General features: G+C 55.1%; 1 protein-coding gene across 1 annotated transcript in view; it reads left to right on the top strand.

The window, feature by feature from the left end:
- HCN4 (hyperpolarization activated cyclic nucleotide gated potassium channel 4) overlaps window positions 1–21,082 on the top strand; it is a 105,659-nt gene extending 84,577 nt beyond the window's left edge. The window contains exons 6-8 of the mRNA XM_039723100.1: window positions 844–1,084; window positions 3,789–3,953; window positions 17,067–21,082. Of these exons, the coding sequence (XP_039579034.1) occupies window positions 844–1,084; window positions 3,789–3,953; window positions 17,067–18,610 (1,950 nt within the window). The 3' untranslated portion in view covers window positions 18,611–21,082. The remainder of the gene's footprint in view (window positions 1–843; window positions 1,085–3,788; window positions 3,954–17,066) is intronic.
- Window positions 21,083–24,562: the final 3,480 nt, after the last annotated feature.

A 24,562-nucleotide genomic window follows, 5' to 3' on the forward strand; every position in this document is an offset into this window, starting at 1 on the left:
TGGTGATCCAGCCTCTGCCCCGTGCCTGGTGAGCCCCTCTCCCTCCTCTCCTGACACTGTCCCCATCTGCCCACATTTGTGCTGTTTAACAGCTCATTGACAAGCAAGGGCAGCAGAGAAGCAGGGGCTGCCAAGGTGAGCTATGGCACCTGCCCAGAGAGGAGCCCTGGGCTGTGTCAGACAGCACTGCACTGCTGCTGTGCTCCCCCACACTATTGTGTTTGTGGGGTGCCCCAGTGAAGGAAGGGATGATGAATCTGACTCCATGTTCTCAGAAGGCTCATTTATTATTTTATGATTTATATTATATTAAATACTAAACTATACTAAAGAATACAGATGGGATACTTACAGAATACTAAAAATATAATAATGAAACTCGTGACTCTCTCCAGAGTCCTGACACAGCCTGGCCCTGATTGGCCAAAGAGTGAAAACAACTCACAGCAGAACCCAATGGAACAATCACCTGTGGGTGAACAATCCCCAACCACATTCCACACAAGCACAACACAGGAGAAGCAAATGAGATAAAATTGTTATCCTTTTTCTCTGAGGCTTCTCAGCTTCCCAGGAGAAAAATCCTGGGTGAAGGGATTTTCCAGAGAATGTGAATACCACATTCACAGCCCAAGGTTTCCTGCAGAAACAGCAATGCTGTGTGTGTTTGGGAGGCTTGAGTGCTCTCCCTACTCAGGGGAGGCAGAGGTGAGCTCCAGCACTGCTCTGAGCATACAGACCAAGGCACAGCCATTTAAAATGCACAGCTCAGGTGGGGACCTTCACAGGTCATTGGTATTGATAACCATATGTGTGTCCTGTCCTTTACACCACCCCTCTCAGGAAATCATCAACTTCAACTGCCGCAAGCTGGTGGCCTCCATGCCCCTGTTTGCCAACGCAGACCCCAACTTTGTGACGTCCATGCTGACCAAGCTGAAGTTTGAGGTGTTCCAGCCCGGGGACTACATCATCCGCGAGGGCACCATCGGCAAGAAGATGTACTTCATCCAGCACGGCGTGGTCAGCGTCCTCACCAAGGGCAACAAGGAGACCAAGCTGGCTGATGGCTCCTACTTTGGAGGTGCGTGCTGCTCCCCGACCCTCCCCAGCCACACGGCTCAGCCGTGCTGGGTCCTCTGGGACTGACCCCAGCACCTCCTCCTCCATCTCTGGGCAGCTTCCCAGACAGGGGGTGGTGCAGGGTGTTGGGGTAAGGCCTTTTTCTGACCCAGAGAGGTGTTTTAAAAACTTTTTATTCCATTGGAGGCTTGAGTGCTCTCCCTGCTCAGGGGAGGCAGAGGTGAGCTCCAGCACTGCCTCTCCAGCCAGACCAAGGCACAGCCAGACCAAGGCACAGCCATTTAAAATGCACAGCTCAGGTGGGGACCTTCACAGGTCATTGGTATTGATAACCATATGTGTGTCCTGTCCTTTACACCACCCCTCTCAGGAAATCATCAACTTCAACTGCCGCAAGCTGGTGGCCTCCATGCCCCTGTTTGCCAACGCAGACCCCAACTTTGTGACGTCCATGCTGACCAAGCTGAAGTTTGAGGTGTTCCAGCCCGGGGACTACATCATCCGCGAGGGCACCATCGGCAAGAAGATGTACTTCATCCAGCACGGCGTGGTCAGCGTCCTCACCAAGGGCAACAAGGAGACCAAGCTGGCTGATGGCTCCTACTTTGGAGGTGCGTGCTGCTCCCCGACCCTCCACAGCCACACGGCTCAGCCGTGCTGGATCCTCTGGGACTGACCCCAGCACCTCCTCCTCCATCTCTGGGCAGCTTCCCAGACAGGGGGTGGTGCAGGGTGTTGGGGTAAGGCCTTTTTCTGACCCAGAGAGGTGTTTTAAAAACTTTTTATTCCATTTTCAGTCTCATGAGAAGGGTGGGTGAATACAGATGTTATAATTCATGCCATCACAATCAGAAACCAAATGTCTCCTAATTACAATACATTATAAGTGTTTCTTGGCCTATCAGCTTTTGTCACACCATGCTGTAAATGCCTTAAAGCCAATCATCTACACTGCATCTTTCATAGCTCCATTCCTCCAAAGTATCCAGTCTTATTTGCAAGGCCATCCTTTGAAACTTGTTCCCAGCTCCATTTCTCTCTCCACAATGTCTGTCCCATTCCATGGCATTTCTCAGTCAGCATTTCTTATCTCAAGGTTTGCATACAGATGCACACTGTGTGAGCCTTCTGTCAGGCTGTAAGAATTTTCTATAAATCCATTTCCCACACAGGGGGAGGTGACTGGTGGGCACTGCAGAACCTAGGTCACAAATAACAGGAAAACACAGCAGAGAAACTTGGTTCTTGCAGGTTCATTTCCCTCTGATGGGTGGGTGAAGCTGAGAACCTAAAGGTAAAAACGGCCTGTTCTCAATTCTGCAGGCACATTCCTACTCCAGCATCTACTGCATGAGGGACTGGATAAACACAGAGGAAAAAACTGTCCCTTATCTGCCCTACCTGTGGCCCAGCAAAGTGTCCTGGGGGTCAGCAGGCAGGAAAAATGTATGAGCAGAGAGCTCTGGAGCAGTGGGACCAGCAGGAGGCTGGGAAGGATTTGGGGCATTGCTCTCATGAGAAACACAAAACCCCTGTCCTGTCAGAGCCTGTGCAGAGCTCACCCCAGACAGGCAGGTTGTGGGACAAGCTCTGAGTGCACCACCCCTGACGAACTGCTGAGGGGAGACAGAGCAAAACCTGCCAGGCCTTTCCTCTAAAAAATCCCTATGATGAATTTCCCACACTCCTGTTACTCCTGGTTCGTGTGGGACAACCTCACTTGGGTACCAGGGTTTTGCAGTCTGGCATTTGGAGCTGGAGGGTTGGAGTCAGGATACCCTGACTGCCAGATGGGGTTGAACTTGCCTGTGACATTCCATCCCAACTCCTCACACGCGTGGCACTGTCTCCTAAGCATAATTTCCTTGGGAAAACAGCCTAGGAGCACACTCATAACCTTGTGGTGCTGCTGCAGCAGGGCTTTGGGGAGGCTCAGCATGAACCCAAGGAATGGTGCAGGAGGATTGGCACCCAACACACAGGGAGCACAGTGCTGTCACTCTGCAGCCCACACCATCTGTCCTGAAGTGCCTGTCTCTGCTGCCCAGGCTCTGTGCAAGCAGTGGGAAGCAGGATTTGGGAGCTCCCTGTCGGGTGTTCAAGGGCTTTGTGTTCAGTGACCAGCTGAGCAGTGAGGAGTGTGTGACAGCAGCGTAAATACACCCTGAGCTGGGAGGTGCCACTGCTGTGGCTTTCCCTGACAGTGCTCGTGGCATAGACATGAAAATCTTTGAAAACTGTGGAAAGACAAATGTTCCAGGTACAGGGATCAAAATCACAGCCAGGCACCAAAGGCACAGATCAGCACAGAGCCTCTCTACAAATCTAGAGACAATTGGCTTCAAGGAGAGCACGGCTTGACCTTCTGCTCCCAGTGCCTGCAAGGAGCTGGAGAAACACAACTCCAGTGTGAACACACAATGCTGCCTTTGACAATCCCCCAGAACAAACCTTGTGTGCCTGACTGGACCAGCAGAACCCCGAGGGGCAGCTGTGTGTGGCAGCTGCCCGAGGCGAGCCCTGGTGCTTTGAAACGTCGGTGTGCACACAGAATGTGAACCATGGCTGTGTTTTCTGTGGGAGGGCAGCCTGGAGGGAGCCTGTGAGGGCACTGCAGGGAGGGCACCCGTGAGGGCACTCAGGGAGGGCTGCGGGGGTGCTGCTGGGGGTGTCCATGCCCTGTCTCAGGCGCTGTGTCCCTGCAGAGATCTGCCTGCTGACGCGCGGCCGGCGCACGGCCAGCGTGCGTGCCGACACCTACTGCCGCCTCTACTCGCTGTCCGTGGACAACTTCAACGAGGTTCTGGAGGAGTACCCCATGATGAGGAGAGCCTTCGAGACCGTGGCTCTGGACAGGCTGGACAGGATTGGTGAGTACAGGGGGGAGACTTTCCTTCCTTACCTGCTGCCTTGGCAGCCCTTCTCCAGGCGTGGTGCTCAGTTCTGTGCTGCAGTTGGGAAGTGAAGGAGATTCCAGCCTGGCCCTCCCTGTCCAACTTCAGCTCCCTCAAGGACTCCAATCTAAACCTACTGGGGGTAAGTTTAGGTTGGATTTTAGGGCGAAATCCTTCCCTGGTAGAGTAGTGAGGCACAGGGTGCCCAGAGCAGCTGTGGCTGCCCCTGGATCCCTGAAGTGTCCAAGGCCAGGTTGGACACTAAGGCTTGGAGCACCCCGAGCAGTTGGGAAGTGAAGGAGATCCCAGCCTGGCCCTCCCTGTCCAACTTAGCTCCCTCAAGGACTCCAGTCTAAACCCACTGGTTTAGGTTGGATTTTAGGGAGAAATCCTTCCCTGGTAGAGTAGTGAGGCACAGGGTGCCCAGAGCAGCTGTGGCTGCCCCTGGATCCCTGAAGTGTCCAAGGCCAGGTTGGACACTAAGGCTTGGAGCACCCCGGGGCAGTGGAAGGTGTCCCTGGACTGGATCACCTTTAAGGTCCATTCTGACCCAAGCTGTTCTGGGATTCTGTGATGGTCACAGCTCATGGTGACCCATCCCAGGATGCTCCCTGTCCTGTGGGAGACACAACCTGTGCTGTGCTGTAAACATCCTTGTCCAGGTGTCTCCCCTAAAGACAAGGATAATGTTCTTTGGTCACAGCCAGAGCTGTTAAACAGAGATGAAGTGACTCATGCAGGAAGGCTGCAGAGCTGAGGAGCATTTTGGAGTCCCAGTCTAACTCCTGCAGCTCCTTATCCATCCCCTCACAGTCCTTGCATTCCCACTGCTTTCTGCATGGAAAGCTCAGTGGAGCTCTGGGCACAATGCAGAAGGTCAGGACGGTGCTCAGGGGAGGGGGATAGGGACTGAGCTGGCATCCCAGCAAAGGGTGCAGTGCCTCTGGGCTTCTCCTGCCAGGGACATTGGATTCTCTGCATCTCATTACCTGCTGCAAATCACCAAGTGGGACCCTTGAGGAAAAGGTTCTGAGCTGAAGACAAGCTTTGGCAAATCCCAGGCTGATGAGGCCCTGGTGGAAGTGGCAGTAGGCCCAACTCTTGGGTTATTTCAGTGAGGCTGTACAAATGACAGAGAAAATGTAAAATCAATGCAGGGATGGGCCAGCTTGGCTTTATCTCCAGTTCTGCAGGTCTGGGTGCTCAGTGCTGCTCAGCTTTCCAGCCTGGTGCTCTCTGGGATCAGGTGGGCAGAACATCCTGTGCTGTGCTCTGTGCCCCTGCACACGTAGCTGAAATCCATGGAAAATTCTGACCCAGCACAAAGAACCTCACGTGCTTGTTCCCCTGAGAGAACTCCCCTTCCACTGACAGCTGCAAATGTCAGCATAAGGTCAGAAGGTGACACTGAGCAAGTGGAACAGCAGGCCCTTTGCTGCAGGGCTCTGCCACTGCCCCCCTTCCTTCAGCTGGTCCCTGTGCCACTGAAGTCCTGCTGTGCCCTGCTTGCCCTGGCACTCACCCTCGAGAGCTGCCTGCTCCCTTCTCTACATCTGAACTGTTGTGCAATGGCTCCTCCATAGCCCCGGGTGGTGCCCAGCTCTCCTCAGCTCTGACTGCCCTACAGAGCCCTGCCAGGGGAGCTCTGGGCACCCTACTGCAGCTGCCAGATCCCATGGAATTCCTTGATTTTGTAAACAAGGCATTTCTTCCCTTCCTCTGGAACGTGCACCACCCAGAAGGAGCAGTGCAGTAGGTCTGTACCAGCCTGTGACTTTGGAGGGAGTTCAAGGTTACTGCATTCTGCTGAGGCTCTCTGGAAGTGCAGGAATCATTTTGGAGGACTGAAGTTGAGGAAGAGCAGTTCTTCAAAAGCAGGGATGAACAGAAGCAGGGCCAGTTTTGTTCCTGTCCCATCCAGTTCAGGATCTGTGCACAAGGAGAAGCAAATGGAAGCTTCTTTCCAAGTCAGTGGTGCATTCACTGGCTGCCTTCTGCCCAGGTGACAATGTCCTTGGGAAACCCAGGGTGACAGTACAGGAGATGATTCAGAGGGCCCTGACTCTGTTCTGGTACCAGGATAAGATCCATCCAATATTCCCCTGTGCACTGAGGGAGCAGGGAGGAAAATCTCAGCCCATCCAGTCCCACTGGGAGATGTTTATGGGATTTCTGGCCACTGTAGGGTTTGGAAAGGGTGGTCCTGTAGGCACACAGTTTGTGGTAGTGGGAGTGGGGCTGTGGCCCAGCCTCACCCCAGGGGGCACAGCTGTGAGCAGCACTGGCAGCAGTGAGCCATGGAGTGCCCAGGGCACTGAGCAACCACCAAAGGGAGCACAGGGCACACAGGGGCAGGGCATGAGCATGAGGGGTGTAAAGGGTTGGGCTGAAGAACAAAAAGATGCTTGCAGTCTTCTGAAGTGATGTGATGTTACTCTGTATGGGCTGAAACCCTCTGATGTGATATGGTGTTACTCTGGGGTGAAGCTTTCTGGAATTGTGTGGGGATACTCTGTGTATCTCAACTGTGACATGCTGGGACATGGTCTCAGCTTTGTGGGTAGCAGGAGGAGCAGGTAGAGGATCAGCCCATGCAGCAACAGGAGCAGGACTGGTTGTTTGATGTGGCATGAGGCAGTCCCACAGCAGGGCTGAGCAGTTTGGAAGCCGTGGTGGGCAGAGGAGAGGAGCCAGAGCCCCCCAGGCTGTGCTGCCATGGCTTCCTGCAGGAGCACGGGCTGTGCATGGAGCTGTCAGGCACACAGAGCCCTGGGCAAAGAGCTGAGGTGTAACCTTGAACCTCTGCTCTCATGGGGATTGGTCCTGGTGTCCTGCCTGGATTGGGCAGGAAGGGATTCATCTCCATGACTTGACAGAGGCTGGGATGCTACAAAGATCTGTGGCCTTGCTCAAGTCCAAGTAACTTCAGGCTCTGAGAGCTCCTCACCTGCAGAATGTCACACACTTGTGACACTCCACAGACTCAGGGCTGGAAGGTGGACTCTCGAAATTGGGCTGATCATTGATTAATGGTCATTTCTCCCTGATGAAATCAGCCCCTCTTCCTTTTTTCCTGGCAGGCTGTAGGGCTGTGTGCCCTTATTCCTGGGCAGGCTGTGTGCCCTTGTTCCTGCCAGGCTGCCAGGCTGTGTGCCCCTGTTCCTGCCAGGCTGTGTGCCCTTGTTCCTGCCAGGCTGCCAGGCTGTGTGCCCCTGTTCCTGGCAGGCTGCAGTTTGTGTGCAGTGTCTGTGGTTGCAGGGGTGCTGTGCTCTCTGCAGTGAGTAATTCTGTGTCTGGCAGTGTTGAAGTGCCCCAGTTTGCCGTGCCCCGTTATGTAAATCACACCCTTCTGTTCCTGCCTGCCTTTGAAACTGGCTTTCAGTGACCACTGGAGCTTAAAATGAGATTTCCACAAGTATTTGCACTTGTAAAACACCAGCACTTAAATGCTCATTGAGAGGATGCCCAGCAGGGTGGGGAATGCTGTCAACCCAGGGCACAGGGAATAGCAGGGACCATGCTCTTCACTGCTCCATGTGCTGTGCCTGCCACCACAGCAAGGGCACTGGGGAGAGCTGAAAGCCTCCTAGGAGCCAGAGAAGTTCTTGGTTTTGTTTTCCCCAGGAAGTTTTTGCCACGTGGTTTGAAATGCATATACTTTGAATGCCACTTGTGTATGTTTTAATACAAGGATCCAAGTTAAATCAGGATTAAAGATGCCTTGAGTTTCCTCCAGGCATTGCAGATGCCAAGAAAACCAAAGAAAACCCAAGACAACACAATTCCAGCCCCTAAATGCTATTTATTATATTATTGCAGTAACCTTGAACCTCTGCTCTCGTGGGGATTGGTCCTGGTGTCCTGCCTGGATTGGGCAGGAAGGGATTCATCTCCATGACTTGACAGAGGCTGGGATGCTACAAAGATCTGTGGCCTTGCTCAAGTCCAAGTAACTTCAGGCTCTGAGAGCTCCTCACCTGCAGAATGTCACACACTTGTGACACTCCACAGACTCAGGGCTGGAAGGTGGACTCTCAAAATTGGGCTGATCATTGATTAATGATCATTTCTCCCTGATGAAATCAGCCCCTCTTCCTTTTTTCCTGCCAGGCTGTAGGGCTGTGTGCCCTTGTTCCTGCCAGGCTGTGTGCCCCTGTTCCTGCCAGGCTGTGTGCCCCTGTTCCTGGCAGGCTGCAGTTTGTGTGCAGTGTCTGTGGTTGCAGGGGTGCTGTGCTCTCTGCAGTGAGTAATTCTGTGTCTGGCAGTGTTGAAGTGCCCCAGTTTGCCGTGCCCCGTTATGTAAATCACACCCTTCTGTTCCTGCCTGCCTTTGAAACTGGCTTTCAGTGACCACTGGAGCTTAAAATGAGATTTCCACAAGTATTTGCACTTGTAAAACACCAGCACTTAAATGCTCATTGAGAGGATGCCCAGCAGGGTGGGGAATGCTGTCAACCCAGGGCACAGGGAATAGCAGGGACCATGCTCTTCACTGCTCCATGTGCTGTGCCTGCCACCACAGCAAGGGCACTGGGGAGAGCTGAAAGCCTCCTAGGAGCCAGAGAAGTTCTTGGTTTTGTTTTCCCCAGGAAGTTTTTGCCACGTGGTTTGAAATGCATATACTTTGAATGCCACTTGTGTATGTTTTAATACAAGGATCCAAGTTAAATCAGGATTAAAGATGCCTTGAGTTTCCTCCAGGCATTGCAGATGCCAAGAAAACCAAAGAAAACCCAAGACAACACAATTCCAGCCCCTAAATGCTATTTATTATATTATTGCAGTATGAGAGCGTCTGTTCAACATACTCCTGTGGTAGCAATGTTAAAAGCTTTGTCTATAAATAAACCACAAAAATAGCTGTTCCCAAACTTCTGGCCTGCCAGCTCGTGACCACAGTTTTGCAGCTGAGATGCTGTTGGTTTTGCAGCCCTGCCTGTCTAGTCCTGACTAATCCCCTGGGTGTAGGGCTGGCCTGGGCCAGGTGAGGCAGGGAGGAGAGCAGCTGGGAGCAGTGCCAAGCCCTGCCTCATTCCCTGCTCGTCCTTGCGCTGCCTTTGCTCCCAGCCTCTCCTCATCCCTTCTGCAGGGCCAGTGATGCTCACAGAGGGGGAGCTGGGGTGTTTTGGGGCTGCTCCCTTTGGCACTCGTGAGCATTTGTGGAGGAATTTTGAATGAGTTAGAGACAGGACCTCTGAGTTGCTTTAGATGATGTCATTTATTTTTCTTATCTCCTACATAGGCAGAAAGGGTGAGTTCGGCTCACATCTTCAGTGCATGGCTCAGAAGGTCACAAGGCCTCTAGTTACAAGATATTTTAAGGATTTATTAGCCAATAAAACACTGCCAACAAGGATATTTATGTTTTTGACCCAATCCTTAACTATTTCATCTTATGGACTCATGCTACAGTGTAAGCTTTCTTAGCTAGTCATATTGTGACACACAAACCTACAGTTCTGTACTCTAAAACTCTAAACTTCACCTAGCTTAACATGTCTCTGCTTTAAACTATAAATCCACATTCTCACTTCTATCACCTAAGTTTGGAACTTTTTACAAAGTCCCAGGTCAAATCCTGTGTTTAATTCTGAGCAGGCCCAAAGTTCTGAGAGTTCCCTGCATTTCAGATTCCAACAGAATGCAGGTAACTCCAGCAATGTGTGCTCAACACCAGCTTTCCACTTTAACCAAATAAAGTCCCAGGTTTGTCCAGGGGACAGATGAGTAACCCCCACAGGTGAGAGGAGCAGGATGATCTGGCCATCAGGAGATAAATACAGCTGGAGATACACAAACAGCTCTGATTTCAGGCTGTGCTTCTCAGATCTGGACCCAGGGGTGCAAGCAGAGAAGTGCCAGGTGTGCAGTGGTAGGGGGTGTGTGCTTTGGCACCAAGCTTCCTTTCAAATCCCCAGCAAACCTTGGCACAGGTGGGGTTTGTCATCCTGAGGTGCTCCTGTGTGGTGTCCTGGTGTCCTCCCTCATCACCTGAATAACCACAAATGTAACTGTCCATGAGGAATCAAAGTTCAGGTGCCACTTGTGCATTCTCTGTCTGCCTCCAACACCCCAGCGTGGGGATCTGGGTGTGCTCAGCACAGAGGAGAGGGCACTCAGAGTGTGCTTTGTCTCTCCTGAGGTGGCTCAGGAGAATCACACCTGGAAGTGCTCCCTAGCACAGGTGGGAGCTTGGACATGAGCAGGAGCTGAGTATCTGAATTTCCTTTTCTTTGGAGCCAAGGCCCAGCCTCAGAGTACTTTGTGTTTAGCATAAGGAAAGGGCTCAGCAACTCTCCAGCCATGGGGGAATGGAAATCAGCTCAGTGAAGGGGACCTGGCAGCCCTGCTCACCTGAGGATGAAGTGCCACTTCTCAGAGGAAAACACAGCCCCAGCACCCAGGAGAAGGAGCAGGGTGCTGAGGAGATCTCAGGAGCCCCATCCCTGACCTTCACCTTGCTCTTTGCTGCCCACAAAGCTCTTTGCTGTCTGCATTGACATAAAACACCTGCTCAGGGAACATTTTACCATTCCAGCACCTTTATAAATAATTTTCAGCCCTCTTTTTAATCACATGAAGAAGGAGCTGCTCAGCAGTGACACCTCTCCTCTTGGGGGCCTCTCCCTGCCTTGAAGGCACTCCAGGATCTGTCTGCAGCCAGCCCACCCTTGAGAGCAGGAGGTGACAGTGCCAGCATGCCCAGAGTGTCCCAGAGCCTGTCCTGTCACAGCTCTCAGCTCTGGCTGGGCTCTGGGGAGGGCGTGCGGGCACCTTGGCACTGGTGCCACTCGAGAGGCACCTCTTGGCTCTGCAGTGATGAGTGAGAGCCCTGAGGGTGTCCCAGCCTGGGGATGCCACAGCTCCTCACCCCTCCATGCAGTCACAGCCTGCCCAGCTCTAGATATTCCATGTTTTCTTCATCCTGCAAAGCTCTGTGTGAAGAGTGGGAGGGAAGAGCTTCATTTATCTGGAGTGTAGCTGTGCTGAGACTCATCAGGTAACATCACTGAGTGTGTGATGGACCTGCAGCAGTGTGGCTGTGCTCTGGCTGTGCACAGGGACACCATGGTTTTGGGGGAATATTCAGCTTCTGGAAGAGGGGAAGCAGTCAGAGGCAGGCCTGAGCTGTACAAGGAGGGAAGAGAGGGAATTGTCCATTTCAAAGGTACCCCCAGGGTGGAGAGGATCCAGCCAGGGACAAAGTGAAGGGCAGGATGCAGAGAGAGCTGCCCTGGCAGGTGTCAGAGCTCACACATCCATGGATTTACACAGCCAGGCTCTCAGGGAAGTCACTCCCAGTTTGCAGAGCAGTGTTCTGAGGGTGCTCTTAGGGCTGATCCAGCTGGCTTTGCTGAGCTCTCCCACAAGGGTTCCTGAATTCTGAGCAGAATCCTTCCCACAGATGGAATGCAGCTCAGTGGGGCTTCACCTGCACCTTTCCAACAGGGAAAGGGCCCATAGTCTGGGGGTTAAGAATCATTTTGAATTCCCTGTGCCAGCTCATTTCCCTGTGCACACAGACTCTGAAATCATGGCAGGAGCTGGGGCAGCTCCTCCAACCAGGAAACTCCTGGGGCAGGGCAAACCCAGCCCTGAGAGTGGGCTGGGTACCCCCCTGGGGCTGAACTCCTGCAGGAGACAGCTCAGGAGAACCCCTGGCAAGCAGGGCACAGCTCCAGGGCAGAGCTGGCATGTGCAGCCAGGCTCCAAAGCCAGCCCTTGGTGCCTGGAATAATCAGTGAAGACCTGAGAGAAGCACCCGTGTGGTGGGAGCAGCCATGCTGACAGCAGGCTAGGGCAGAAGGCAGCCTAATAAAATGAGATTATTTCAAATACATGCAAATTCAGAAGGCAATTTAATGACCTGAATTCTTAAAGTGCAGCCAGTGGGCTCAGAGAGAACTGAAAGGAGAAAGGAACAGAAAGTCACAGCTAATTTCCCCTGTGTCTGGGCAGAATTTTAACAACAGAAAGCTAATTTTGATTGTTTGATAGAAGAATTATTGTTGAGTGCTGGCTCCTTTTATGAAATCACATGAGCCTTTCTCCCTGTTCTTTTGTGTGCTATCTACACTTGAGAAAAATCTAGCTTTGCAGTTCTTAATTAGGGGAGCAACATCTGTTTGCTTCATTTCCATAATTTTACATACCCCCTCCAAAGCACCAGGAGCTTTGCTCTGAACATCTCCAAGGCTCTAAATATCTTCCTTTCCCCCTTCTATTTAGCCCATAGTTGCAGTGAGGCAAACAGGGAGTTCTCAGAGCCCAGGGGTGTTCTGAGGGGAGCTGGGCTGGGGCTGGGGTGGCTGCAGCTGGTTCCTCTGCTCTGGGCTGTCTCAGAGAGTTTGTGTGCAGCCTTCAGCAGTGATTTGGGGTGCACTGTTGATCTCAGCACCTCACTGTGCCCAGCACTTTCATTTCTGTGGGACAAACTCAGCCTCCCTGATTGGATTGCAGGGGAGCAGGAGCCCTTTGGCTTCTCCTGCTGAAGCTTCCCTGTGGCTGAGCAGGAGCACAGGAGTGACTCCCTGAGCAGGGCTGGGGACAAAACCTCATCTCAGGGGCCAAACTCATCACTGCATCCCCTCCCTGCCAACTGCCCTGCCCTCCTTCTGGCTGGGACGAGGAACCCAGGCCAGGAAAAGGGGCTGGAACTGTTTCCTCAATCCCATGAGGAGCAGAAATAATCTCAGCACCAATCTCAGCCCCAGAAAAGTCAGCCCCACTCCTCCTTGCCCCACTGCTGGTTTCTGTCTCGTGCAGGACCTCAGGAATGTTTGTCCCAGCAGGACTCTGCTCTGAGGCTGGTGGGAAGCAGGATTTTATCCAGAAGCAACCCACAGGGTTTATACTGGCATGTGGAAACACTGTGTAAATGAGGCAATTCATTAGAATGGGGAAGTCAATTAATTTTTCAATTTGCCAACCAGTTACGGTTTTAAAAAATGGTTTTGAAAAATTCCTCTCCCCTTCCGTGGCTGGAAGAACGTTTTCCATAATCTTCTGCAGTGTTCTGGAGGAGAAATTTGATATTTTCTTGGCAAATCAGAAGAGAAAAATGTGATCTAATGAAAGAGCTAATAGAGGCAAGCTGGGCTCAGGAAAACAGTGAAGTGTAATGTGATTTCAAAGGGAAAATGGAGTGTTCTGGCTTAAAAAACAACAGAAATAATAATTCCAAGGTTTTTAGTGGTATTACTTCATCAACTTGACACAAACCTAAGGAGCTTTGATCAAAGCACTTCCAGCAAATATCAGGCACGTTTGGAAAGCATCAGCCTGGTCTGTGTTCAGCTGGGCTGTGCAGCCCCTGCAGTGCAGCTGGGGGACATCCAGGGGGATTTCTGCTGGGAATCACAGAAATGCCCCCACAGAAATGTTCTACAAAGGCAGGTTGGAGGCACAGCATTATTCTCTCCCTGGTGATGAATCCACATGCCAACACAGACCTCTGGGGCACTGAGCAGGAGACTCTCAAAGCTGGATCCCACCTTGGAGCAGTTTCTCCCACCTCAGCAGCCCAGGTTTACAGCCCTTGCCTTTATCTTCACCCAGACTGCAGTGCCAGAAATGAGTGTGGCTTCCCAGCCAGCTGGGATGGCCTGAGAAGTGCAGGGCTTCAGGGAGACCCTGCCCTGGGAGCAGCCCCAGAGCCACAGCCAGTGACAGGGCCCTGGGAGAGGAGTGGGGTGGGGTTGGGGCACTGGGAGAGGAGTGGGGTGGGGTTAGGGCACTGGGAGAGGAGTGGGATGGGGTTGGGGCACTGGGAGAGGAGTGGGATGAGGTGTGGTGACACCAGCACGGAGCCATGCTGCTGCGGAGCTTTGGGAAGCTGTTCCTCTCCCCTGCTCTGGCCCCTCCCTCAGCCCGGTTTGATCTCGGGACAGCCGCTCTGTCCCCGGCTGCTTTGAGCTCAGCGTGTCCCAGCCACAGCCTGACCTTGCAGTGCTGCAGGGCTGCTCATGGCCCATGCTGGGATTTGTCCCTTCAGCTCTGGCAAGGGCAGGATTGCAAAGCTGCAGTCGCAGCCCCTCTGTGACTCTGGAGTGCTGCAGTCTGGCCACCTCCTCCCTCACCAGCCAGCTGCACTCAGGCAGGTTCTGCTCTCTCCACACACAGTTTGTGTCTCTGGGTGTGCTTAAGCAGCTCTCTGGAGCTCATTTTGTGTGATCTGGGTGGGAATGACTGTGTGTGTGTGTGTGTGTGTGTGTGTGTGTGTGTGAGTGTTCAGTGACCTCCTGTGCCAAACCCATTTAAAGGTGGCCCTGGTGCTGTGCCTGGCCATGGAAGGGCTGGGCTCTGTCTCTCTGGGGGTATCCAGAGCTGTTTCAGTCCAGCATTCAATGAACAGCCATTAGAGAATTCCTACACTAACACTTCCAGCCCCTGGAATGACTCAAGCAGCTCCAAACTCTGCTTGCCCTCAGGATCACGTCCTTCCCAGGCCAGGATCTTGCTCTGAGTGGGAAACAAAAGCTTTTCTGCCTTTTTTTTTTTTTTGCAGGGATTGATTGTCAGTAGGTAAAACAGCAGAGCACTGAGCATCCCATCCCATTCCCCTCAGCAGCCAGGTCCCAATGCACATCCAGGATCAGAACCCTGGCAGCATTTCAGTGCAGCTCAGCCCACTGCAGCTTCACCCACAGAGGCCTCAGAGCCACCCCCTGTCCTTTGTGGGGTGGCAAAGGCTTCATTTGAAAAAGGGAAGGGAAAGCCTTCAGTGTGTTCTGGCAGTATCTGCAATTACAGTCTCCTGCTCCTTCCTTTTTTATGGGCTTGGCTCAAATCTGTGTCTGCTGGTTCCTCCTGCAAGGGAAGGGAAGGTTTGGGAACAGCTTCCTTTGTCCCTGAGCTCCCTGCTCAGCTGCTGTGAAATCACCTCTAGTCTGAATGTGCTGTACTTCCTCCCTGATGTTTTTCACGGGGGTGGTTTCTGTACATTCCATGCTTTGCAGCAAGAACTAAACACATTTTACCTTCCCAGCATCATGCTGGCAGTGACTGGGATCTCCCTCCTATTGTATTGTACAATTTTCTCTTTATTGCTGCAGGGGTTGTTTCACCTTTTTCTGGTGCTGGATTTGGAGCTCAGTGAGTTATATCCAAGACTCTGCTGTTGCAGAGTGGCTCTTTAGGAAACCAGGGTGCCACCTTCCCTCTTCAGTGCCATTCCAGCTCTCTCCTGCCAGATGTTTGATTTTCCATTTGGCTGGAGTAAGAGGCATGTCCTTAAACTCTTACTCTTTTATCTGCTGCACACATAAAAACTACATCATACAGTAAAAAAACCAAACAACCATCTGGATGTCATCTAGATGTGCCTCAGATCATAAAGATGTGAGAGCTGGCTGGGTGGGATCAAAAGGAAATCCCTCTGGTGCCAGGCCCTGCCCTGGCTGGCTCTGTCCCTCAGCCCAGGAGTGATCCCTCCAGTGCCAGCTGCTCTCCCAGGATGGATAAATCATTCCACTGCATTTTCCAGCCCACTGCAAGGGCAAAGAGCAGAGTTAAACTCCGGGAATCCACCTGGAATATTCCCTGAAGCTGGGGCTCCAAGGGCACAGGAGCTGCAGGATGCCTGAGGGTCCTACCTGGCCCAGCTGAGCTTTTCCAGCTCATGAAGTGACAGAATAGAACCACAGAACCATTCAGGTTGGAAAAGACTCCAAGACCAAGTCCTGACTCACAGGGAAATCTCCTTTCAAGTGAACCCCTCTATTTGAGTCCAGAGTGACCAAGGCACCTGAAACAGGTGAGGAAAAGGTGAAGCTGAAGGAGACTGGCTGAGGACTTCACTGGGTTTCATATTTTTGAGATTTTATTCTCTTTTTCTAATGGAGGCTAAGGTGCAAAATGGGAATCTTCCAAATCCATCAGCTTTTTTCTGCCAGTCTGCCACCCTTCCCAGCAGTGCAGATACTGCCTGGACTGCCTTGGACATGCAGCTCTGTGCTCCAGCTCCCAGTCAGTGCAGCCTGAGGCTGTGGGTTCCACAGGAGCAGGGAGGGGGTGTTCCACGGGGGCAGGGAGGTGGTGTGCCACAGGAGCAGGGAGGGGGTGTTCCACGGGGGCAGGGAGGTGGTGTGCCACAGGAGCAGGGAGGGGGTGTTCCACGGGGGCAGGGAGGTGGTGTGCCACAGGAGCAGGGAGGGGGTGTTCCACGGGGGCAGGGAGGTGGTGTGCCACAGGAGCAGGGAGGGGGTGTTCCACGGGGGCAGGGAGGTGGTGTGCCACAGGAGCAGGGAGGGGGTGTTCCACGGGGGCAGGGAGGTGGTGTGCCACAGGAGCAGGGAGGGGGTGTTCCACGGGGGCAGGGAGGTGGTGTGCCACAGGAGCAGGGAGGGGGTGTTCCACGGGGGCAGGGAGGTGGTGTGCCACAGGAGCAGGGAGGGGGTGTTCCACGGGGGCAGGGAGGTGGTGTGCCACAGGAGCAGGGAGGGGGTGTTCCACGGGGGCAGGGAGGTGGTGTGCCACAGGAGCAGGGAGGGGGTGTTCCACGGGGGCAGGGAGGTGGTGTGCCACAGGAGCAGGGAGGGGGTGTTCCACGGGGGCAGGGAGGTGGTGTGCCACAGGAGCAGGGAGGGGGTGTTCCACGGGGGCAGGGAGGTGGTGTGCCACAGGAGCAGGGAGGGGGTGTTCCACGGGGGCAGGGAGGTGGTGTGCCACAGGAGCAGGGAGGGGGTGTTCCACGGGGGCAGGGAGGTGGTGTGCCACAGGAGCAGGGAGGGGGTGTTCCACGGGGGCAGGGAGGTGGTGTGCCACAGGAGCAGGGAGGGGGTGTTCCACGGGGGCAGGGAGGTGGTGTGCCACAGGAGCAGGGAGGGGGTGTTCCACGGGGGCAGGGAGGTGGTGTGCCACAGGAGCAGGGAGGGGGTGTTCCACGGGGGCAGGGAGGTGGTGTTCCACAGGAGCAGGAGAGGTGGTGTTCCACAGAAGCAGATGTGGTGTTTGCCATCTCACTGCTGGGGCAAGGGCTGTGCACAGACCCCCGAGGGCCATGTGGGCACCAAGGGGAGGCATTGCAGGGAAGTGGGGCAGGAAGCTCCACCTGTGCTCTGACCCTTTCTCTCCTCCCTTCCTCCACAGGCAAGAAGAACTCCATCCTTCTGCACAAAGTGCAGCACGACCTCAACTCGGGGGTGTTCAACTACCAGGAGAACGAGATCATCCAGCAGATCGTGCAGCACGACCGGGAGATGGCTCACTGTGCCCACAACGTGCAGGCTGCCGCGGCTGCCGCCTCCACGCCCACGCCGGTCATCTGGACGCCGCTGATCCAGGCCCCGCTGCAGGCCGCCGCCGCCACCACCTCGGTGGCCATCGCCCTGACCCACCACCCGCGCCTGCCCACGGCCATCTTCCGGCCGCCCGTGTCCGTGCTGGGCTCGCTGGGCCAGCAGCCCAACCAGACCCCCAGGCAGCTGAAGAGATTCCAGTCGCTCATGCCGTCCTCCGCCGGCCCCTCCGCCGTGGGCTCCCCGTCCAGCACCCCGTCCCAGCTGCACACGCCGGGCGCCGAGACGCCCTCGTCCTCCTCCTTCCACATCCAGCAGCTCGCCGGCTTCTCGGCCGCCGCCGGCCTGGGCCAGTTCCAGGTGGGGTCCCCTCCGGGGGGCTCTGGCCAGCCGGGGCTGAGCAGCACCTCCTCGGTGGGGCTGAGCCAGTTACAGAATGCACCCTCTGGGTCACCCTTAGGCGCAGCTCAGCCCCTGCAGCAGCAGCAGCAGCAACAGCAGCAGCAGCAGCAGCAGCCAGCCCTCTCCAGCAGTGGATTTGGGCACTTCCAGCAAGCCACAGCCAGCTCCCCATCGACATCGCTCACCCAGCTCTCATCAAACTCCCCCCCCAGTCTCCTGAACCAGTTCCAGCCCACCACGAGACCACTGCAGGGGGGACAGTCGCAGCAGCTCTCGGGCAGTGGGACCCTGGGGGGGTTGAACCACTTCCAAGCCCCTCCTTCTTCCAACTCTCCATCCTCCAGCCTAAGCCAGCTGGCGCAGGCCTCGGGCGGGCCGTCCGCAGGCCTGTGCCAAACACATCCAAGTGCTTTAGGATCTCTGACTGGAACGATAGCCCAGCTCCACCAAGAGCGGCCTCCCTTCGCCTCCGCGCCCCCGCTCCAGCAGCCCGGCATCGCCTCTCCCTGTTACACCCCTTCTGGCCTTAGTCCTCCCAGTCAGAGCCCGGTGGCCAGCAGAACTTTCCAGAGCGGCCCCGCGGGGGCCTCGGGCTCGCACGGCTCGCTGCTGCTGCCGCAGCCCGCCAGCCCCCCGGCCCAGGCGCTGCCGGCGCGCCTCAACCAGGACATCAAGCTGATCTCTGCGTCCCAGCCCTCTCTGCCCCAAGAGCTGGCTCAGACTCTGGGCCGCCACAGCTCTCCTCATTCCTCTAGAGAATCTGTTTCCAGCTTCTCCCCTTTCCCCGGCGGCGGGAGCGGACTCCTGGGGAAGCCTTGCAGCTCCATCCCCGGGCGGGTGACGCTGCCGCGCCAGATGTCCTCAGGTTCTCTGCCACACCCGCTGGCCTTCGCCGCCGGCGCCGCTGCCCTGGCTGCGGGCGGCCGGAAAGAGTCCATAGTGCTCACGGGGGATCTGGAGCCCGTCAGGTCCAAACTGCCCTCCAATTTGTGAGGACTCCTGGAGGAGCTGCTCGTGCCAGCTCTGCCCTTCAGCTCCCGATGAGTTCACCGAGCAGTTTTTTCCTTTCTTTCCCCCCCTGCGCCACTCCTGCTTTGTTTTCTTTTTTTTTCTCCATTTCTTTTGTTTAGGTTTAACTGTGCTTAGAAACAAAGAAAAAACACATGAAAAACAACAGGAAAAAAAAAAAAGAAGATAACCAGGTATTCTTAGAGCTATAGATTTTTGGTCACTTGATTTTATAGAATATTTTAATACACAGGAAAAAAAGGATACAAGCAAATGTAATCCAACGAGGTAACGCACAGCCGGGGCATGTGCCTGAGCTGGAACACGTGAATGAGCAGCCATAGAAGCCACCAAAAAGATTTTCCTGTTGAGACAAAGATCCGAGGTTGATGTGGGCCACAGAAGGGCGTGGGGGGTCAGGCCTGGAGCTGGTGTTTGCAGAGCAGCCCTGGTTGTGACCCTGGGGCTGGGGACGTGGGTGGCCCAGCACACACCACAAGTGTCCCTCCCTCCCTGCCAGGTCACCTCCTGTGCTCAGCAGGTCACACAGGAGCCAGGAAGGGGCGAGTTCACTCTTGTAGATCCCTTGAGGGGTTTCCCACGGGCTGAGGTTTGGGTTGGACTCCAGCTGAGGAAGATGAAGGTGACCAGGAGATGGACGGGCCTCACTGCAGGTTGTTCCTTTCTTACCCCACTGATGCTCCAGTGGGAACAAGGAGCAATCCCCCGTGAGGCACAGGCAGGGCAGGGATGACCCCTCTGTACTGTGGCATGTGGGCAGTGGCAGGAGCCCTGGCTCTGCCAGCACCCCTGGCAGAAGGCCCCAAGCTTCAGCCCCTCCGTGGTGTATGCAAAGCAGGGAGGGATGAAGGAAGAGGCAGTGCTTTAACGTCCCCTCTGTCACTTCAGTGTCTCAGTGAGTGCTCTGAGGAGCACTGAAAGGGCTGAGCAGTGGGGTGCAGTCCCCAGCCCTCCTCCTCCTCGGCCCAGGGCAGTGTGAGGCACCAGGACAGTTCCAAGATTTACAATTGTTTTTACCATTTAAACCAGATCAGCCCAGAAATTTGGCCAGCCATGGTCTGTGCTTGTCCCCTGCTGGGGGAACCGAAATCCTTTGTTTGATTTCACCAGCAATAAGAGCCTGCACCTGGTGGGCTTCCCTGACACCCTGCAGCGTCCCCGGGCACACCTGGGCACCTGGGGCTGGGCTTGGGGCTGCCCGCCTGGGGACACTCCTGGGGCGGGGACAGAGCGGGGCCAGCAGCACTGAGCAGCCACAGCCTTTACCTCCAGGGCAGACATCTCCTTCTGTGTCACTTGGTCCTTCCTCTCTCTCTGTCTGGGGTTTTCTTAGGCCAAGGGGTGTCCGTGGCCACCTCACTGTCCGAGTCAGGTGCTCAACTTTTCTAACACTCCTTAGAGACACATCCAGCCTCCCTCTGTCCCCAGCCCTCGAGGGGACGCAGGACTCCATGCAGCAGTGCCAAAAACTCCCCCTGCCCAGTCCCGAGCCCCTGGAGCTCCCCGTGCCCTGCCCCAAACCCTGGCTGATGGTTGTTTTTATACCGACCCCACTGGTCTGCAGAACTCTCTGCCACGTGCCTGCACCTTGAATGTTGCATTCCTGGGCACTCCTGCTTCACCCTGCTTTGGTGGCTCTGAATTCAGACGTGATCAGCTTTGGTCTTCCTTAAAGGGTCAGGGGAACTCTGGAAATGCTTTTTCTACTGGCTCCATGCAGCTGTGTCTGTGTGAGTGTGGTGGGAGGGTGAGTGTGTGTGTGTGTGTGTGTTTGTATAGATTTTATAGATGTATCTATATCTACACACCTGCTTTTCTATCTGTAGGGTAGTCACACACATCTGTAGGCTATTTATGCACATGTGTCAGCACACACACACACACATATTTATATATATATATGTATATCCTAGTTTTAAATTAAAATACGTGTCAGTTCTGACCCTCCTGCAGGGCTGATTGGCAGGTGACAATTATAACCTCTAGATCCTGCTTTTCCAAATATGTACAGGTTCATCTTGAAACAGGAATTGAAGCAGACTCACAGACCCTCTCATGTTTTCAGAGGTAGAAGGAAGACTCCCAATATCCTTTGCAGTTTTTTGGGTTTTTAGCAAACCTTTCCCCTATGTGCCAGAGGGCCCTGGCCGAGCACCTGGAGGGTTTGGGGTGGGCTGGGCAGGCAGGGGGGAAGGGTCTCCAGCCCTCCTGGGCTCCTGTCCCGTGGCTGCTGCACTGGCCCTGAGTCCTGGCCACCCTGGGGACCCTCAGGGGACACCCAGGGCTGGCACTGCCCGGCCGTGCCCCCTCCTCACTGCGGGACATCCTCCTTGGCTTTGCTTCCCTCGGGGATCTTCTTTGGGTTTCCAGCTCTCTGCACTGCAGTAGCCAACTTTGAGTTATTCTGACTGGACCCCAGTCAACACTAGGCTTGTCTCAGTAGGTGGAACTATATTTATTACTATTATTATTATTATTATTATTATTATTATTATTATTATTATTATTTGGTTTCTTTTGGGGGGAAGGGAGGGGAAGAGTTCTAGGGGTGGGGTTTGCAATATAAAACACACAATAAAAACCTTAGTAAATAAAAATGTGAAAAAACCACCCCTCTGAGTTGCTGTGTGCTTCACGTGGTGAGCTCCAGGCAACACGAGATGAGCTTTAAAGGAGAAAAATCCCATTTCAGCCCTTTGCTTTGTCCTGTCTCTATTTTCCTGCTGCCTCTGGAGCTTTGGCAGGGTGTTCACCACCTCGCATGTTCTCTGACACTAAAAGTTTAAAACTTCCACCTACCCCTGAATTCTCACCAGGCCAAGGGAGAAATCTGGCAGGTGTCTTGCAGATGTGTGCACAAAAATCCTTCACTCTAATGCAGCCATGGAAGCTGTGTTTGCTGTGGGACCCCTGGAGAAGGAGCCCTGCACAGGACACAGCCCCTGGCACAGGACAGGAAGCTCACAGGGAGGATGCCAAGGCCAGGAGCTGAAGAGTTTTAGGAAGGTAAAACTGCCCTGAGCTCTGAGCTTCCATTGCTCCTGCAAGGCCCTCTCAGGTCAGCGTGTGACTCCTGGGGGGTCACCTTGTCCTGGAGCTGCCACCAGGGACTACAAGGTTTGGGTTGCCTTTTGGAATGGGTTTTTGGGCCAGGCTGTTTTCCATGCCATTCCTTTAGAGAGGGAACAGGTTTTTAGTCCTGCCCAAGCCAACATTTCTTTTAAAAATTAGATTTCCTGGAAGATTTGTAAATTTGCAGGGTTGGACTGGAACAGAATCCAAGTTTTGAGCTCTCAGAGCACACCTGGAAGGCCTGGCTGGGTCAGCACATGGTGCTGCCTCCTTGCCTCACTGCAAGGACTTCACAGAGCACTGGGGTGATCCAGCTGTGGGGAAACATCCCCAGAGCCACTCACTGCCCTCAGCAGGGTGGGCCTGCCCCTCATCCCCCCTGCCTGCCCCAGAGCCTCAGCATCCAGGAAAGGCAGGAGCAGCAGCTCTGGTGGTCCCTCCCTTTGCCCAGCTCCAGTTTGGGCAGGAATTCATGGGAATTTCAGCCTTGTCTCTGGCCTGGCTGCCCAGCCTGCAGTCTCTGGCTTTGGGAGAGGCAGCAGCTCCCACACTCATGGCTCTTGCACCCTGGGGGAGATTTTGGGGTGTGGGAGCCCACAGAAGCAGCAGTTCCCAGCAGGGCTTTCCCAGGGCACTGGGATTGGCTGGTCCCTGCACCAGCCAGCCCTGGGCAGAAGGAAGGTGGTGCCAGGGCTGCAGGGAGAGGCAGGCTGGGGCTCTGCTCTCCCTTGGGAAGAGGATTTTTCTCCTCCCTGCAGCCTCCCTGAGCTCTGTGCCTGCAGGACCCTCAGGCTGGTCCCCAGCCTCCATCAGGGACACCCTGCCACACCTCTGGGGTGTCCCCAGGAAGCCCCAGGCTGGGGCTGGGGTTGGGCATGCCCTGACTGAGTCCTGTTTCATCTCCTCTGCAGTTCCAGGGATCTCCCAGCACGGGACCAGCAAGCTCAGGTACCCTGCCAGGTGCTCCTGGGAATGCCCAGAAGGAAAAGGGAGTTGCATCTTTCTCCTCCCTGCTAGGAGAGCCATGAGTAAGTTTGGAATGACCCTTTAAAGCAATAAGTACATTAGAGTGTGTGTTTTACCTAAAATAAGGAACACCAGTCAGCTTTCACCCCCAGCCTCAGGGCTGAGCTCATCCCTGCCCCCAGGGCACTGCTGTGACAGTGACAGGAGCTGTGAGCCACACTCTGACCCCTGATGGTCTGTGGGACAGGATCCCTTTGGGAAGGGGCAGATTGGCACAAAGCAATGATCACAGGGAGCAAAAAGCAAATGGGGAGCTCCTCCAAGCCTCCCACCCCCTGGGCAGAGGAGACACCTCACTGCTCACACCCCTGAGAGGTACGGGGGACACCTCACTGCTCACACCCCGAGAAGGTACGGGGGACACCTCACTGCTCACACCCCGAGAGGTGACGGGGGACACCTCACTGCTCACACCCCGAGAGGTGACGGGGGACACCTCACTGCTCACACCCCGAGAGGTGACGGGGGACACCTCACTGCTCACACCCCGAGAGGTGGCAGGGGACACCTCACTGCTCACACCCCTGAGAGGTGGCAGGGGACACCTCACTGCTCACACCCCTGAGAGGTGGCAGGGGACACCTCACTGCTCACACCCCTGAGAGGTGGCAGGGGACACCTCACTGCTCACACCCCTGAGAGGTGGCAGGGGACACCTCACTGCTCACACCCCTGAGAGGTGGCAGGGGACACCTCACTGCTCACACCCCTGAGAGGTGGCAGGGGACACCTCACTGCTCACACCCCTGAGAGGTGGCAGGGGACACCTCACTGCTCATACCCCTGAGAGGTCAGAGGTGACCCTGCAGCAGCTTTCCATCATCCTATACTGCCTTGCTCACCTTTGTGCCCTGCCCCACACACAGAAATGCTCCCACTGTGGTCCCAGGTTTGGTGTGTGTCTCTGGCCACTCTGCCTCTGTTTTCAGCCCAAATCTACACCCAGGAACCTGCAGGAATGAAATGAGGCTGCTCAGGCACCTTGTGAGTGATGCTATCAGCTCCCAGCAGAGGTGCAGCCTTGGCTTTTCCCTTTTCCCAGGGGGATCCCAGGGAGCAGCTGGGACAGCCCCAGGTCCTGGGTCAGAGCTGAGCAGCCCCTGCTTTCCAGCACAGCCGGTCCGTGCTGGAGCTGCAGGTGTGCTCCGTGTGCAGGTGATGGCTGCAAGGACACGGGGGAGCCGTGCCCCTGTGCCCAGCCCTGTGCCCGCACCAGGGGTGCCTGGGCACTGCTCCTGGATGGGCAGGGGGTCTCCAAAGCCCTCCCCTCGCTGCCTGCTCTGTCCCCTCGATGGGCACAGGCTGGATTTCAGCACGGGTTTATGTACACTGGTGTTGTCACATCACTGAAGAGCCCCCAGACATTCTGCCTCGCTAATTCCAGCACCCTTTGCCTAAGCCCCGCTTTAGGCTCTGGTTTTAATGGAGCTGAAGGGGGTGGCACTAAGGCAGATTAAAGGAGCGGAGCCGGCCACGAAGGCGTTAACAGCCAAGGGAACAAAGGCGTGCCTTGGTTCTGCCATCTGCAGAGGCAGAGAGGCGATTGCTGCCCCTTCAGCAGCACCCAGCGACCCCGATCACCACCGCTCCTGTCCCAGGCTCCTGATGGAGCAGACCTCGCCTGGAGCCCCTCAGGAGAGGGGGATGCTCCTTTGTGTCAGTGAGACACAGCAGCTCCCCGGGAGCTGCAGCCCGGCAGGTGCCAGCCCCTTGCGGGCACTGTGCCCGGCTGGCACCGGGACAGCCCGGAGCGGAGCCGGCCACGAAGGCGTTAACAGCCCGTCCCGGTGCCACGTGTGGGACCGCTTTCCCTCCCCG

Source organism: Passer montanus, unplaced genomic scaffold (genome assembly GCF_014805655.1).
Source record: "Passer montanus isolate IOZ18808 unplaced genomic scaffold, ASM1480565v1 scaffold5, whole genome shotgun sequence".
Lineage (NCBI taxonomy): Eukaryota > Metazoa > Chordata > Aves > Passeriformes > Passeridae > Passer > Passer montanus.